We start from the raw sequence: 12,835 nt of genomic DNA, 5'->3' as shown, positions 1-12,835 counted from the left end.
CTTTGGGTAGTAACCCAAGATATGATGAAAGTTTATGATTCAGTTAGTCTAGAAAGTCTATAATTAGCATTAAGAAAGCTAGACATACTAGAGAAATTTGTCATATGGATTACAGGCCTATTCAAGAATAGACAAATGAACGTAATAATAGCTTTCAGCCCTAGTCCAACTTTCATAGGAGGAGATGGTATAGACCAGAGATGCAATCTCACCTCTCCTATGGAGAATCTTTTACAATCCATTGCTTGTAGCCATTCAACAAGCGTGCAACTACCAACAAGGATATGAAATGGTGAATACATGGCCTACAGATATTTGGGATCGATCAACATAGCAGCAATTTAGATTAAGGATACCAGTCAAAGCCTATATAGATGATACGAGCTATTTGGATAGTTTAGGGGATAAAATTCAGGCATCGATCAATATAGCCACACAGTTCTATCATTTTCATGATGTAGATATAAATGGGAAAAAGTTCAAACTGATAGTTATTAATCCTAAATTACCTAGAGATAATCTATATATTATTATTGGATGTGACAAATCAAACACTGGTAAAAAAATGATTTATCCTACACATATCTTACACATATTGGATACTTAAAATGTAGAAAATCATACACAAATAATACACATATCATACACATATCAGGTACTAATATATATATCATACATATATCAGATACCTGATAGGTATACTATATATATAAGCAGGGTTGAGAATTGTACTAGTACAGTACTAGTACAGTATAGTACAGTACTAAGTACTGTACTTGTACTTGAAAATTTAGTACAAATACAATTTTAGTACATACTATTAATAAATTTTATTGGTTAATTTTATAAATATAAACAATATTGATCACATGATATTTACCTAAAATGGTTAAATTATATCCTAAAAAGTAATAATTGTATTAGTACAGTGTACTTAAAAGATTGTACGAAATTTTTTGCTAGTACAGTACGTACTAGAATTTTGCTAGTACAGGTGTACTACCACAACCCTATATATAAGTACCCGATATGTGTATGATATGTGTATTATTTGTGTATGATTTTCTACATTTTGAGTACCCAATATATATAAGATATGTGTAGAATATGTGTAGGATAGACCATTTTTTTACCAGTGAAAGGTTCAAGCCACAGATAAAGAAATACATTATTTAGAATGTTATTTCTCTTCTTCCAATTCAAGAAAAAGATCAATCAAAAGAATTAAGGATATAATTGAAAAATTTTTGAATCCCATCAAACGAAAACGTATTACAGTAGGACACATTGCATATCTTATTAATCACGTTCTCATTCCAAGAGTAGTATATGTAGCCCAATTAATGACATTATCAGAAAATGAATGGAATCTTTTATTTACTCCAGTAATCAAGTTAGTTAAGCAAATATGTGGATTGCCTAGGAGTTATCTAATATCGGCATTATATCATCAATACATTTTAGGAATTAATAATCCATGGGATCAAATATGCGCAAATCAGATTACTTTCTTTACATATTTAATAAATAGTAATTCACTGGCATCTAGATTCATAATAATAAGATGTAGAGCTGCACAGCTACGTTTGGCTATACATGATAATATTTTTGAACATGAATCAGGATCTTTATTTTTAGGTCATCAAGAAGCCAAATCTAATCTAAGTTTATATAATATTATTATAGCCCAAAAGTTAAATATTGTTATACAATAAGATTATATAAATAGGACAACATGGACTATCAGCGGGGGAGTATACCCATTAGAGAAATATTTATAACACATAGATGCCTCAATTTATTACGAAAAATTGGAACCTCAAATTCATACCCACTTATATATGCTAGTCAATTAATATTACCTTCTGGACATACTATGAGTTGGGTATGTTATCATTTTATTGCAAGACTATCAGCCAAAGGACGAATAGCTAAATGGTTTTAGCTGTTGACCCAATAGATCAAGGGAATATTGATAATAGAAATATCCAGATTTTCTATATTTAATTTCCTGATAATATATTACAGCCAGTATCAGAGGACAAGTGAAAACACCCGTATGTGATAATAAAAGATAAAAATAATAAACTATCAATAGGACTTGTAAAGAAAAAGAACAAGATACACTTAGACAAGAACTTACAAATATACGATATAAATTAAGGTCATTGAAAAACATTAAATATTATACAGATGGATCACTAGCTAATTAAATTATAGATACCAATAATCATTCATATAATATGGCAGATAATACTATGGTAAATTTAGGAGTAGCATTTTATACAAATAATGAAGAAGGAGAATATTCAGTATATTCAAGTCTATATCTCTGGCCATCATCTATTTTCTTAGCATTACTGACAGCACCAGAAAATTCTAATGTAACTATATACACAGATAGCTTAAGTGCTATTAATTCAATTAACTCAGCTTTTGATTCAACAACTAGAAAATGGCTCAAAAAAACTAATAACTTGATCATTATTAAAATAATTATGCTGATCAGAGAGGCATCAATAAACATAAAGCTGGTTAAAATAAAACGACATAGTGGCATCATAGGAAATGATATAACTGACAAATTGGCAAAAAAAGGCCAATATGGAAATAATCTTTTTAAAAATAATGTAGATTTTATCGATAATATACTATCTTATTTTCCTGTTTTTATAGATAGTCCTATTGAAGTTAATATTATTAGGCGATTTATTTTGAAAATATTAGCTACACATGAAGCTACTGAATGGTCATTACTAAAAAATAATCAGGAATTATGTTATGCAAATATCAATCAGATAGACTGGAAAATTACTTGGATTATTTTCCATTATTGCAAAGGGTTTCACTGCACTAGTATGCAAACTAACTATTTGTGGACTTTTATAGCAAAACTATTTCATAAAATCCTTTCTTTAGGATCTATTCTAGCATTAAGAAAGCCAAAACTTTATAAGGAGATGAAATGTATTATGAACTGTAACAAGAAGGAAAATTGGAATTACTTATTTGAATGTCAAGCATATAAATTGATTTGGCAAAAAATTTTAGAAATTACAACAGAAAAATCTATAATTATATGTTTAAAACAAAAACAAATTAAATGTCAAAGTGAAGATTTTATTAGAAATGTATTACAAGATATAATAGGAGTTACAGCAAAGTCAAAAAAATTCTAAAAGTTCCAACACTTGGCATTGGAAGTGAAAGTTGAAACTTGTTTAATAACAAAATTACAAAAAGATTTTAAGATATCTCTTACTGAGGTACAGATGCTTATGGCCAATATTTTAATACGGTTCATTTTAATATTTAAAGAATTATTATGAAAACCAAGATGTGAACAAGTTATTTTATGGGAAAAAAGAAAAGGCATTACTTGAACAGATAAAATTACTATAGAACTCAAAATAAAGAACAACTTAAAGGACAACTTAAATCAACCGTCAGATAAAGCAAAAGATATAAAAATAAGAAAAGCAGATCGAATACAAAAGTCAATTCCTTTGGTAAAGAAATCAATGGATACCTTTATAAAGAAATACATATGTGAGAATTGGATCCCAATAAAGAAGAAGTTTGATAAGGTTACATTATACATAAGCAAAAAATTATTGGAGTAAGACTTTTTAAAAAAAAAAAATAATGATAATAATTTTACTTTTTATTCATAATTTTATTTTATTTTACTTTTATTTTTCTTTTTAATCTAATTTTGGTTTATAGTATGGTATTTTGGTTTAAATATTTTGGTTTACTTTTACTATTTAATTTTATTCTTAATTTATTAGTAATAGTTAATGTTTGATCGGACTGGCTAGGAGCTGGGAGTATCATTTACAGAATAGTTGTAATTATTATGTAATCCAAATATATTCTAATAAAATGATACATGATTCAACATTTAAAAAAAAAAAATATAATATAATATATTGTATATTATATGTATTTTTTTAGCCAATTAGAATTTAATCATATAGAAAGTAAAGAGGTCAGGTCTTTAATTGAGCATAATTATATGATTTCTGGTATGCCTTAATTGACAATAGATATCAGTCTTGTGTGGATGAGATGATTGAAATTTTTTATAATCTAAATAGTAAAGTTTGAAGTTATAAGAATAGGTTATAAGTTTTTAAAGCAAAATAAATGTGTAGTATTTGTATCTTTTTATTAAAATTGTAATAGTAAGATAGGACCCTGCTTACTTATAAGATAAGCCACCCCAGGCCTAAGGTAAAAATCATATATAAAATTCTTTGCAGATCCTACTATAAAAGGAAATTTTATGTTACATTGTTATGATTTTTTCCTTTTTAGCCAATTAACCAATAGAATTTAAGAAAAAAGTAAGGTAAAAACTATTAGTAAAGGGCCAATTTTCTACAGTAACCTTTATTATAAGTAAGCGGGTCCTGGTAAGATTTGGTTAAATATGTAAGCTATATTCTGTAAGAAATTGGTAGAACTATATAAGCATATAAATATATTTATTTATCACTTAATATGCTATACTATGTTAATTAATTTATTTATTCTTCAGAAAAATAAACTAATTATATGCATAGTATTTTTGAAAGGTAAATTTAACTTGATGTTAATCTTTTGTTTACATCAAGAAGTGTAAGTTCAAGAAATAAATTTAATCAGATATTGATCCTGTTTTTACATAATTTTAATGAGCTTAAATACTGTATCTAGACTTTACAATTAGAAAAAAATAGAAATTAATAATGGTAGCTTAGTTATTGCATAAAATCTAATTGGTTAATTTATAATTCATTTTATAATTTGAGTTGTGAAAAGAGGGCAAGAAATTGATTAAAAGTTGGTTAAAAGCTAAGTAATATAAATACGTTACAGTGGATTAATAAATTTATATAAATTTAAATTTAATATTTCTACTACTAGTATAAATTAATAAATAATTGCAATAACTTACTGAAATTACTATAGATCAATATAAAATTGCTATAAATTGTTAAATATATCAGAAATTCATATTAACAAAGTAAGGCCTAATAAGTGTATTGATATTATTTTAAATAAAAATTATAATAAAAATGGTGTCTAAGCTGATTCATAATTATCCTAGATTTGATATAAATTATTATTCCATTTGTAAATATTTTATTAATTCTTATGTTTCTTATGTACAAAATAAATACATATTAATTTGATTTAATTATCAACAATTTTTGATTTCCAATTGGTTACTAAAAGAAAAATATGGTAATTTGAGTAAAATTTTATTTGTAGGAGTATCTTAGAGTATATGTTATAAATTACAATTATTATTATGCTAATCAATTTAAAAATGGAAAAATGATATGATAATTTATTTATCATTAGATTTCAGGGCAAATAACCTTGTCAGCTTTGAAAATGAGGCTTTGAACTTATTTTACTTTCCCAGATGAAACTGAGGATGAGCATATTGTCATAAATCGTAAAAGTGAAAAAAAACGTATTCGTTTGGTAGATGATGAGGATTTGGTATGTATAATCTGGTCTTAAGAGTTCAAAGTTGACCTTCCAATTGTCTTGAACACATGTAAGTAAAGCTGCCACCCAAAATTATTTCTTAATTCTGAAATAATTTCAGCCAGAATTTTGTTTCTGAAACTAATTCTGAAATCCCAAAATTCTTCTGAAATCCCAAAATCTTTCCAAAACTCCTGAAATTGTCTAAAACTTCTGATTGGCCTATTATAAAATCACATGACTTTATAAATTTGCTAAAATTTTATCTGTATTCTAATTCCATAATTCTAGCTCGTATCGTATCTTTCCGATAGCAGAAGCTTCAATTTTATTTGCTTATATTTACTTTGTGTAATATCAGTGCATAAAGACGCATAATTTCCTTATATGGTATATACATTACACAAAGTGAATATCGAAGCTACACGTGTCAGGAAGATCGCTACAGAGCCAAAATTATAGTATTAGAATACAGTTATAATTTTGGTAAAAATTTTAATTTTGGTCACGTGATATTATAACAGCCAATCAGAATTTCAGAATAGTTTCAGCATTTTGGAATTAAGTATTTTTCCTAAATTAATTTTACCATTTTGGTTTCGGCAAATAGTAAAATTTCCTAATTTCAGGTAGCAGCTTTACATGTAAGTAATATTTAATATTAGCTATGTTTCTTCGTTATATTTACATAACAGATACTAACAGCTTTAATCTTGTATTTTCACAACAGCACAACAACCATTCTTCTCATAGAGGTTTGATAAGATGAAGTCACTCTTCAACCTAAAAGCAGACGATTATAATGAACTACCTACTTTTGCTGGAAGTGTTAAAAAAACGCCAGAAGAAATCTGAAATTTAGTTATAGATGAATTTTTGAGATTACACAAGACATTCCAATTCCCAACACATCACAAGCGCCAATAAAGCCACCTGTTGTGAATATATTTCCCATATCATTTATGGTGTAACATCAATATATGAAGGTGAAATAAAGGTTTATCATCAGCATAAAATCTTAGAAAGTTACAGCAAAGATCCTGTTGATTGGACTATAAAGATAAGGAATATCATTATCACAATCACTAAGGTGAAAAAAGAGGACATCAATTAAGGAATTGCATAAAATGCGATCTAACTGCAGACATCTACCCAGAACAATCTTAAAAAATAAACTTATGATACGGCAGGTTTGCAGGAAGATGTAATGTACGGGATTGTATCAACTACTGTGGATTAGGTAAGTTCGTTGTCTTTCTCTCCATTACCAATCAATAAGGCTATATTGATCTATGACGATTTGGTAGAACCTATCAAGGACTTGTTTGGACAAATCAAGTGGGCATTTAATAATCAGATTAAATCACAGGGTTTATTGAAGCAGGTAAAAACAGAATAATAGGATAGAGTATTAGCATAAACATTATGTATCACAGGTTAAGTCCCAAACTATGTATTTATTTTTTTGCATGTAATAATAAAAAATTTCTTGGCAAACCCGTGAACAATGTTCACGATCAGTCAAAATGGCCTACATATTTTTCTGATTTTGAATACTAGCATTATAGAGTATTAAAATATTATTATGTCATCTAAACTTGATTCATTGAGATAACGCATCATTGAACTTGAAGCTGAGAATGCTGAGGTTAAGGCCAAATATATTAAGGTTATGGATGAGAATGCAAAGGTCAAAGCTGAGAATATAAAGTTAAGGTGTGTTTTGGAAAAACATGAAGCTAAGTTCATGAGACTAGAGCAAAGAGATAAAGAAAAAACTAACCTTATTGCCAAAATGGATGATGATATCAAGGAAATCAAACAATCATCAGCTAATGCCAGTTCTTCAAGAACCCCAACAATATTGTTCGCCTGAGTAAACTAGAAAAGATGGCAAATCCATTAAATACATCTGATAACACATTTAATTTAATGTATGCAAACCTATTCACACGATGAAACTAAACATTGGAGTATAAAGAGACGGATGATTTCTTGGATAGGTACATAAAAAAAGGGTTAGTGATAAGATAAGGCAACGTAACAAAAAGAAGAAAATTTAACATAAGTCAACTGTCTCTTTTGACTTATCATGTGTTACAGAAACTTCTCTAAGAAATCATGATGTAAATGAAAGTAATACAATAACTGTGAACATTGTTCATGATCAAGAAAAGATTTCATTGGAAGACTCTGTGCAAAAAATGCCTGAAAGGTGCTTAATGGCGATAAGCTTTGGTAAAATCGAAAGTTCAAGGCTCCGCTAACGTAAATTATGCATTTAAGTAACTTATTACAAGGATTTCTGGTGGATGATTTCCAGAGGGAATTTATTAATATTGAATTTATTGATAGAGCGATTAATTCTTTCTTGTCGCAGGAACTTGCCTATTTATTTTATCGAGCGAGTATAGCAAGGAAAAATTTGATCAAAGTTAAGCAGAAAGAGATTTCATCTTGGGATCACTACTCTAAAAGATTCGAAGATAAGGTCATGAAGAGGACAAAAATCTTAAGGATAAAACAGTAAGGTCCCAAATTTATAATAAAATAAAACCATACCTTTTAGACATTTCTGATGAATATTTGCGTAAGATAATAAGCAAAGCAAAGAAGATCAATAAGCTATTTGGATATAATTACAATCCTATAACTCTGAAAAAAATTAAAGGTATAAGATGGCATATGGTTAATTAGATTACCTATAATGCTGACAGTATTTTCAGACTCACTAACCTTTAAATTCAATACATTATAGATTAAGTGAACTTAACTATTACCAATAAAACTGGGAACAATGTTCATGATCAGAGTTATGTGACTTCAAAAATGATCGCTAGTGATATAACTGCTTCGATTACACTGGATTGTATAACTAGCAAAAAAATCATAAATGTATCTCAAACCATACCAGCTGAAGTACCAACATTCTCTCAACCAAATGCTTCACTAGAAATTTCATCAGACATGTTTCAAGCAAGTGTATCATCTGCATTCTAATCTAAACCAGCTTATGATCATTCCTATTTTCGCAACAAGATATTAAATCAATATTCTAATCTATATAGAGAATGTAGTAGTGAAAATTTTGATTATTATGGGATTACTGATAAGACATTATGTGGGACTATATTTGCCTATTATGCAAATTAGGTCATGATGATGAAGAAATAGAAGGTAGATATAAAGCAGGATTTTAGTACTTTATTAAATGTGAACAGCGTAAAATTGAGATAGTTGCATAGTCTTATCGCTTTATAATAGTCTGGAAATTTTAATCTTTTTTTCATATGAATAGTCTATATGAGAAAATAGGATTTGAATTGCCTGCAATCATATAAAAAGGAAAATGACTGAGTCTGTTAAAATACTAACTGCCGATTATCTAGATTGGCATACCAAATTAATTGGGTTACCAAGTATTTTGACAGATAAGATTCATTTAAAATTATACAAAAGATATAAAAAAGAAACTGAAAATGAGTTATAGCAACTATCAGAATTCAGAAATCATAATAAGTATATCAGAAAAACCTCAAGTCTCTGATTTCAAGCCTATCACCTTCGAAGCCAAACCCAATCCAGAATTAATTATCAAATCTATGATAAAACACTTCCCATACTTGAAATTTCAAAATAGTTTTAGGAGAATTGATAATCATGATTTTGCATCATCTCAGCTGTGAAGCTCATCATGTTCCATTTGTGATGAAAAACATAGGAATTATGGATTACATGAGGACCCCGCTTACTTCTAATAGAGGTCTCCGAAAATATAAGGTAAAATTTATATTAAAAAAAAATTTTAGGTCTCTTAATAGATAAAGGTAAAATTATATATATGACAAATAAAGGTCTCCGGATATGTAAGGTAAAGTTAAAATAGGTTTCCGGTTTTATAAGGTAAAATCAAATATAAGTTTACAAATGTTTCGGTAAATAATAAGGTAAAATTGTATATAAAATTTAATATTTACCTTATATATACTAATTTGAAATATTGTACAACAATTATTACAATATTTGGTAATATACGTTTTATAATTTTTTCTCAAAATAAAAAATTTATTCTCTTCTTTATACTTGTAAAAACCATTTTATATTTTTAATTTTATTTGCATTAGCACTATCTTTTTGAAAATTATTACAAAAATTAGCTTTTAAAATATAAAAATTCGTACAGCAATTAGCAACTTCAGAATTTAATTTCAGTACTTTGGTTAAATCAAATCATATTTTACTATCTAAGAAAGTTGTTTAGTAAGGTCGAACTACTTATATTTGAATTTTTATAGCAGTTGGAGTAATATTTATTGCATACGAGCATTTTTTTATTTTAATATTAACTTAAAATTTACGTTTTTTGTTTATTAAATTCGGAGCGTAATTTGGGCATTTTAGTCAAATGAAATCACCTTTTTAAGCTTAAGTAATATTGTTCGGCGAGATCGAAACTACCTGAATATTAATTTTCATAAGAATCAGTTTAATATTTACGGAATACGAGCAATTTTCGCACTTTTAATTTTTTTTTATTTTCCCGATCAGTGATTATAGGGCGTAATTTGGGCACTTTGGTCAAATGAAATCACTTTTTCATGCTTAAGTAAAGTTGTTCGGCAAGGTCGAAAATATTTAGATAAATATTTTCATAGCAGTTGGATTAATACTTATGGGGTACGAGCATTTTTTCATAATAATACCAATTACGAATTTATTTTTTTTTTAAAAAAATCAATTAGATTTTTTTAAAGAAAGTAAGTGAATAATAGTTTTGAAGTAAAGTTAAAGATGTGTGTCTTTAAGATTTTTTTTATAGTATTTTTGTAATTCAAAGTACTTTTTTTACTAATAAAAGTTATTTATCTTTAAAGAATAAGAATTAAACTTAGTAAAAATAAAAAATTTTTAAAATTTATTGTAATGATTATAAAATATTTTGTTTATTTAATATTTAAAAAAATTTAGGTCTCTGAAAATCTAAGGTAAAATTTAATATAATTTTAAAAGGTCACTATATATATATGGTAAAATTATGAGATAAGAAAGGTTGGTAAAATTACTAGTAAATCTGAAATTTTGCCCGGAGACCTTTATTAGAAGTAAGCGGGGTCCTATTACATGGCTCATAGTACCGCAAAAATAGGAATCAGCTCCCTTATGATCCTGAATTAGCAAAGTTGTATTCTCAGGATAAGTTGGAATATTGTTTTACCTGTAACACTTCAAACAATAAACTCAAGTTCACAATAGTAGCATAATTTACAAATCTTATATATTATTATTGTGTATAACAAGTTATTGTATTTATTTTTTCATCACTCATTAATAAAGTACCGTGAATATTCTTTTCGCTTAGGGCAGTGACATTTATTACGTAATATTTTAGGGGTGGGAGGGTATTTAAAGGTCATATAACATATAAGTGTAACATAAGATTTTTCATATTACATGGGGGTGGGGGAGTATGGGCTTATAGTAAATGGATATTACGTAATAAATGTCACTGCCCTTATCATCTGATATGTAAAAACTACAAAATCCCAAGACTGTGATGCGTATCACAATCTCAAAGTTTAGCACTTTTTTTATATAAAATATTGTAAAGCATGATTTTTGTAATCTGGTGTGACAGATATCTGTATTAAGTTAGTTGTGTAACTGATCAACTGATGAGTCAGATCAATTTGTGCGACAATCGATTTCTTATATATAAAATAACAATTTCTTAAATCTAAATTCTACTGTACAACTGTACGTCTCAATAAGATAATTATGTCATCTCTCGTCTATAGTGCAATCAAATCTCTCAATCTCACAAAAGAAGAAAAAGGTGCGCTATGCGCTTTCTTTCTTAATAACCCAAATAAAAGAACTGAAGTAGAAGATCTCTTTCCTACCCTTGATGACGATGAGATAGTTGATTGTTTGAAAAATCTTCTAAAGCCTGGTACATTCTCTTATAGGTTTTATTTGTATCTGCCAATAATACTGAATACTTACTTAATCTTGTGCTTTTCTTTCCTAGGACCCAGAAAATAGAGCTCTGAACGGGTCGGGTAGGGTCGGGTAATTGACTTAACTCGACCCGAGGGGGAGTCACGAATTTGATGACCCGACCCGAATATCACGGGTCAGTTCGGGTACTTCCCAGACCCGGCCGTTAACCCGATATTTTGGATCAAAAAAACGTTTCGGCGTTTTTTATATATCAAATTATAAGAAAAAGCTCTAACGTTTTTTTTTACAATTATTTTGTGGAAAAGAACGTTTTGGCATTTTTTTACATATTAGATTACGCCAAAACGTTTTTTATATCGGGTCAGGTCGGGTACCTGACCCAACCCGTTGATGTTAAAAAAAAAACGTTTTTTTGATTCATTTAATGAAAAACGTCAGGTCGGCTTTTTTTTCATTAAAAAAACGTCTTTTTTTGATTTATTTAATGAAATAACGTCGGGTTATACGTTTTTTCATTAAAAAAACGTTTTTTTATTCATTTAATGAAATAACGTCAGGTTCAGCGTTTTTTCATTAAAAAAACGTTTTTTTTTATTCATTTAATGAAATAACGTCGGATTCAGCGTTTTTCATTAAAAAAACGTTTTTTTTTATTTATTTTAATGAAATAACGTCAGGTTCGGCGTTTTTTCATTAAAAAACGTTTTTTTTTCATTCATTTAATGAAATAACGTCGGTTTCGGCGTTTTTTCATTAAAAAACGTTTTTTTGATTTATTTAATGAAATAACGTCGGGTTCGGCGTTTTTTCATTAAAAAAAGACGTTTATTATTATTATTTTTATGAACAAATGTCGGATTTGAGTCAAAAAAACGGGTTGGCATTTTTTATATATAAAAAACGCCGAAACGTCTTTTATTGACCCAAAATATATCGGGTCAACGGGTCGGGTCAGATACCCGACTTGTGACTGACCCGACCCGAGGTCGGATCATTAAATTTGCTACCTGACCTGAATTTTTCGGGTCAACCCGTCAGGTCACCCGGGTTGACCTGACCCGTTCGGAGCTCTACCAGAAAATGCTTATATATGTAAGGTACCAAGGTGCTTAGCCTATACTTATCAGCGGAATTGAATTTTTGAATTATGACAGATATAATTAAAATGCCATAATTCGCCGTAATTATATGTTTTATTAGTAAACATTTGTACTGACGTAATTGTTTTTGGCTATGCTATAATATTTTGACATTGACTTTTTAATTCTACTGAGAAGTATAGCTTAGCCAACATAGTAAAGTTTTATAATGTAAGAATTTTATAATGCTTAATTTTAAGAAAATTTTATACTATGTAAGATAATTAAATTGCATATTTTTGGTATTATTT

At 28.1% G+C, this 12,835-nt stretch overlaps 1 protein-coding gene across 1 annotated transcript; it reads left to right on the top strand.

Moving 5' to 3' along the window:
• Positions 1-7,156: 7,156 nt before the first annotated feature.
• On the top strand, positions 7,157-7,360 carry OCT59_020668 (uncharacterized protein; the record flags this gene model as incomplete). Its single annotated transcript, XM_066149328.1, has 1 exon — positions 7,157-7,360. One exon carries the CDS (start codon positions 7,157-7,159, stop codon positions 7,358-7,360), a length of 204 nt encoding a protein of 67 aa, XP_065990242.1.
• Between the last annotated feature and the right edge of the window lie 5,475 nt (positions 7,361-12,835).

The sequence above is a fragment of the Rhizophagus irregularis genome, chromosome 3, assembly GCF_026210795.1.
Source record: "Rhizophagus irregularis chromosome 3, complete sequence".
In the NCBI taxonomy this organism is placed as follows: Eukaryota; Fungi; Glomeromycota; class Glomeromycetes; order Glomerales; family Glomeraceae; genus Rhizophagus; species Rhizophagus irregularis.
The sequence above is the reverse complement of the archived record's forward strand: the minus strand, read 5'-3'. Positions and strand labels throughout refer to the sequence as shown.